This window comes from Lethenteron reissneri, chromosome 61, assembly GCF_015708825.2.
Source record: "Lethenteron reissneri isolate LAM-NWPU_2019-01 chromosome 61, ASM1570882v1, whole genome shotgun sequence".
NCBI lineage: Eukaryota > Metazoa > Chordata > Hyperoartia > Petromyzontiformes > Petromyzontidae > Lethenteron > Lethenteron reissneri.
The window spans coordinates 8,232,210-8,237,609 of NC_083839.1; the positions used below are offsets into that span (position 1 = coordinate 8,232,210).

The window sequence follows — 5,400 nt, forward strand, 5'->3', positions numbered from 1 at the left end:
ACAACCACACACACACAACCGACATACACACACAGTGACACAAACACACACACACACACCGGCATACGCACACAGTAACACAACCACACACACACCGGCATACACACACTGTGACACAACCACACACACACACCGACATACGCACACAGTGACACAACCACACACACCGACATACACACACAGTGACACAACCACACACACACACCGACATACGCACAGTGACACAACCACACACACACACCGACATACACACACAGTGACACAACCACACACACACCGACATACGCACAGTGACACAACCACACACACACACCGACATACACACACAGTGACACAACCACACACACCGACATACATACACAGTGATACAACCACACACAACCACACACACACCGACATACACACACAGTGACACAAGCGCAAACACATACCGACATACACACACAGTGACAACCACACACACCGACATACACACACAGTGACACAACCACACACACACACCGACATACACACACAGTGACAACCACACACACCGGCATACACACACAGTGACACAACCACACACACACACCGACATACACACACAGTGACACAACCACAGACAAACACCGACATACACACACAGTTACACAACCACAGACACACACCGACATACACACACAGTGACACAACCATATACACAGTGACAGATCGACAGTACAATCCCACACACACGCAATGTCCACACTTCCACAGTCCACAGGCGCTCACGCGAGCAGTACACACACCCATGCAGACAGTATCGAATCCCACACGCACAGAGACAGTCCACACACACGCACTACAATGCACAATCCCATACACACACACGGCACAGTATATAGCCCCGTAGACACACGCGTATCGTTTGGAGCGGTGGTTCAGTGGTAAGCGCATTGCGCTATGAACCCGGAGCGCGAAGGTTCGATTCCTGGCCACGGCTAATGCCCGTGGCCAATGATATCTGAACCGGTCATGCCTCACCCCCCCTACACCCCCCTTCCCTCCAGCCCCTTCCCAGACCTCGCCGGCGTGGCGAAGCATATCTCCTGCCAAACCACCGGCGGCACGGGTAAAGACGTGCAGCGCAGGGACTCCTTCATCCAGCAGTGGATTAGCCATCCGCAGACTATTAACTCAAACGTTGTTTTACGCGCACACACATCTACCAAGACAAATATCCCCCGTATAGCCTGAACAGACTTGTCGGGGCAAGTGCTGTTACACATACACACACACATACACACACACACGCAGATACACACACACGCATATACATACACACACACATACACACACACATACACACACACGCAGATACACACACACATACACACACATACACACACACAGATACACACACATATATACATACACACACACATACACACACATACACACACACGCAGATACAGATACACACACATATACACACACACATACACACACGCATATACATACACACGGCAAAGGCAAAGCTCCCCCGTCTAGCCTTAAAGTCTCGCGATCCTCCTCGCGCCCGCACACAGACGCACGTGCCGCTCATCGCACACAATGCGTGACCACCCCTCCGCGTCTCCTCGTGTCTCACACCTGCAACCTCCTGCTCTTCACCACCACCGCCACCACCCGCTGCTCCTCCTCCTACTGCTGCAACTGCTGCACCCGCACGTCGGCCCACCCATCCTCTGCTGGGCCATCCGTCCAACCTTCACGTGCCCCACCAGCTGCTCGTGCAGCAGCAGCGGCACTCACAGCGCGGGCAGCAGCAGCAGCAGCAGCGTGGGCGGCGTGGCCGGCGTGGGCGTCTCGCCCGTCCACGTGGTGGACGTGGCGGGCATCCACGTGAAGTGCAGCGGCGCCGGCTTCTCGTCCGTGCCCGAGGACCTCCCGGCGGCCACCTCGCGCCTCCTCCTCGACGCCAACCTCATCGCGTCGCTGCCGCCCGCCGTCCTGCGCCACCTGCCCGCCCTCCGCGAGCTCGACCTGTCGGGCAACCGACTCGAGGCCATCTCCCCGGGCGCCTTCGACGGCGCGGCGCGCTCCCTCGAGCTCCTCGACCTGTCGGCGAACCGCCTGCGCTCGCTGCGCCCCGCGTCGCTCGCCGGACTCGGCCCCGCCGTGGGAATGTTCCTGCACGGCAACCCGTGGCACTGCGACTGCGAGCTCGCGGCGGCGCTGTCTCGCGTCACGGTGCTCGGGCCCGGGGTGAGCTGCGAGACGGCCGAGAGGGGGGAGCACGCGGGGCGCGGGGGCGACTCTGGGGTAGGAGTTCGAGAGGACGGCGGTGGAGGTGGTGGTGGAGGAATGGTTGCCCGTGTTGGCTTTGGTGGTGGCGATGTTGAGCGTGGCGCTGGCGATCTCGGTGAAGGCGCTCACGACCACGCCGCCGACGACGACGCGACCATGATGATGATGACCATGATGATGATGTGCGGCCCACCTGCCAAGACCACGGACGTGGCCATGCTGGTCACCATGTTGGGGTGGTTCTCCGTGGTCATCGGATACATCATCTGCTATGCCCGCCAGAACCGCGAGGAGATGAAGAAGGAGGTGGCGCCGCAGCTCCCCGAGGGGGGTCCCGGGACCCCCTTTGAAGACGACGTGGGGAGCACCACGCTGTGACCCCCTTAAGGGGGTCCTTCCTTCCACCTCCTCAAGGATCCCACCTAATGGGTTGTTCCATTGGCATTGAGGCCCCCCCCCCCTCAACTCATTTGGGGTCACCAGCAAAGTTGGGGGTTCACAATGGGGATGAGACGGCGCGGGTGGGGATTGACGATGTCCGTGTCGACGGTGGGAGGATAGTAACTGTGCAGTTGAGACCTGAATCTCCAGGTTGGTAACTGTGCAGTTGAGACCCTGAATCTCCAGGTTGGTAATTGTGCAGTTGAGATCCTGAATCTCCAGGTTGGTAACTGTGCAGTTGAGATCCTGAATCTCCAGGTTGGTAACTGTGCAGTTGAGATCCTGAATGACCAGGTTGGTAACTGTGCAGTTGAGATCCTGAATCTCCAGGTTGGTAACTGTGCAGTTGAGATCCTGAATCTCCAGGTTGGTAACTGTGCAGTTGAGACCCTGAATCTCCAGGTTGGTAACTGTGCAGTTGAGATCCTGAATCTCCAGGTTGGTAACTGTGCAGTTGAGATCCTGAATCTCCAGGTTGGTAACTGTGCAGTTGAGATCCTGAATCTCCAGGTTGGTAACTGTGCAGTTGAGATCCTGAATCTCCAGGTTGGTAACTGTGCAGTTGAGATCCTGAATCTCCAGGTTGGTAACTGTGCAGTTGAGACCCTGAATCTCCAGGTTGGTAACTGTGCAGTTGAGACCCTGAATCTCCAGGTTGGTAACTGTGCAGTTGAGATCCTGAATCTCCAGGTTGGTAACTGTGCAGTTGAGATCCTGAATCTCCAGGTTGGTAACTGTGCAGTTGAGACCTGAATCTCCAGGTTGGTAACTATGCAGTTGAGATCCTGAATCTCCAGGTTGGTAACTGTGCAGTTGAGACCCTGAATCTCCAGGTTGGTAACTGTGCAGTTGAGACCCTGAATCTCCAGGTTGGTAACTGTGCAGTTGAGATCCTGAATCTCCAGGTTGGTAACTGTGCAGTTGAGATCCTGAATCTCCAGGTTGGTAACTGTGCAGTTGAGATCCTGAATCTCCAGGTTGGTAACTGTGCAGTTGAGATCCTGAATCTACAGGTTGGTTAATGTGCAGTTGAGATCCTGAATGACCAGGTTGGTAACTGTGCAGTTGAGATCCTGAATCTCCAGGTTCGTAACTGTGCAGTTGAGACCCTGAATCTCCAGGTTGGTAACTGTGCAGTTGAAATCCTGAATCTCCAGGTTGGTAACTGTGCAGTTGAGATCCTGAATCTCCAGGTTGGTAACTGTGCAGTTGAGATCCTGAATGACCAGGTTGGTAACTGTGCAGTTGAGATCCTGAATCTCCAGGTTGGTAACTGTGCAGTTGAAACCCTGAATCTCCAGGTTGGTAACTGTGCAGTTGAGATCCTGAATCTCCAGGTTGGTAACTGTGCAGTTGAGATCCTGAATCTCCAGGTTGGTAACTGTGCAGTTGAGATCCTGAATCTACAGGTTGGTAACTGTGCAGTTGAGATCCTGAATGACCAGGTTGGTAACTGTGCAGTTGAGATCCTGAATCTCCAGGTTGGTAACTGTGCAGTTGAGACCCTGAATCTCCAGGTTGGTAACTGTGCAGTTGAGATCCTGAATCTCCAGGTTGGTAACTGTGCAGTTGAGATCCTGAATGACCAGGTTGGTAACTGTGCAGTTGAGATCCTGAATCTCCAGGTTGGTAACTGTGCAGTTGAGACCCTGAATCTCCAGGTTGGTAACTGTGCAGTTGAGATCCTGAATCTCCAGGTTGGTAACTATGCAGTTGAGACCCTGAATGACCAGGTTGGTAACCGTGCAGTTGAGATCCTGAATGACCAGGTTGGTAACTGTGCAGTTGAGATCCTGAATCTCCAGGTTGGTAACTGTGCAGTTGAGACCCTGAATCTCCAGGTTGGTAACTGTGCAGTTGAGATCTTGAATGACCAGGTTGGTAACTGTGCAATTGAGATCCTGAATGACCAGGTTGGTAACTGTGCAGTTGAGATCCTGAATCTCCAGGTTGGTAACTGTGCAGTTGAGACCCTGAATCTCCAGGTTGGTAACTGTGCAGTTGAGATCCTGAATGACCAGGTTGGTAACTGTGCAGTTGAGATCCTGAATCTCCAGGTTGGTAACTGTGCAGTTGAGATCCTGAATCTCCAGGTTGGTAACTGTGCAGTTGAGATCCTGAATCTCCAGGTTGGTAACTGTGCAGTTGAGACCCTGAATGACCAGGTTGGTAACTGTGCAGTTGAGATCCTGAATGACCAGGTTGGTAACTGTGCAGTTGAGATCCTGAATCTCCAGGTTGGTAACTGTGCAGTTGAGATCCTGAATCTCCAGGTTGGTAACTGTGCAGTTGAGATCCTGAATCTCCAGGTTGGTAACTGTGCAGTTGAGACCCTGAATGACCAGGTTGGTAACTGTGCAGTTGAGATCCTGAATGACCAGGTTGGTAACTGTGCAGTTGAGATCCTGAATCTCCAGGTTGGTAACTGTGCAGTTGAGACCCTGAATCTCCAGGTTGGTAACTGTGCAGTTGAGACCCTGAATGACCAGGTTGGTAACTGTGCAGTTGAGACCCTGAATCTCCAGGTTGGTAACTGTGCAGTTGAGACCCTGAATCTCCAGGTTGGTAACTGTGCAGTTGAGACCCTGAATCTCCAGGTTGGTAACTGTGCAGTTGAGACCCTGAATGACCAGGTTGGTAACTGTGCAGTTGAGACCCTGAATCTCCAGGTTGGTAACTGTGCAGTTGAGA

At 53.6% G+C, this 5,400-nt stretch overlaps 1 protein-coding gene across 1 annotated transcript; it reads left to right on the forward strand.

The window, feature by feature from the left end:
• Nucleotides 1-885: 885 nt before the first annotated feature.
• On the forward strand, nucleotides 886-2,833 carry LOC133358306 (leucine-rich repeat-containing protein 3-like). The gene is made up of 2 exons (XM_061576562.1): nucleotides 886-2,226; nucleotides 2,551-2,833. The coding sequence occupies exons 1-2, from the start codon at nucleotides 1,573-1,575 to the stop codon at nucleotides 2,644-2,646; spliced, it is 750 nt and encodes a 249-aa protein (XP_061432546.1). The 5' UTR covers nucleotides 886-1,572; the 3' UTR covers nucleotides 2,647-2,833.
• Nucleotides 2,834-5,400: the final 2,567 nt, after the last annotated feature.

Excerpts from the sequence above, each read along its gene's own strand:
- LOC133358306 (XM_061576562.1), top strand. The coding sequence starts at position 1,573 with ATGCGTGACCACCCCTCCGCGTCTCCTCGTGTCTCACACCTGCAACCT. Across the intron at positions 2,227-2,550 it reads TCACGGTGCTCGGGCCCGGG|AACCGCGAGGAGATGAAGAA; the intron begins GTGAGCTGCGAG and ends TATGCCCGCCAG.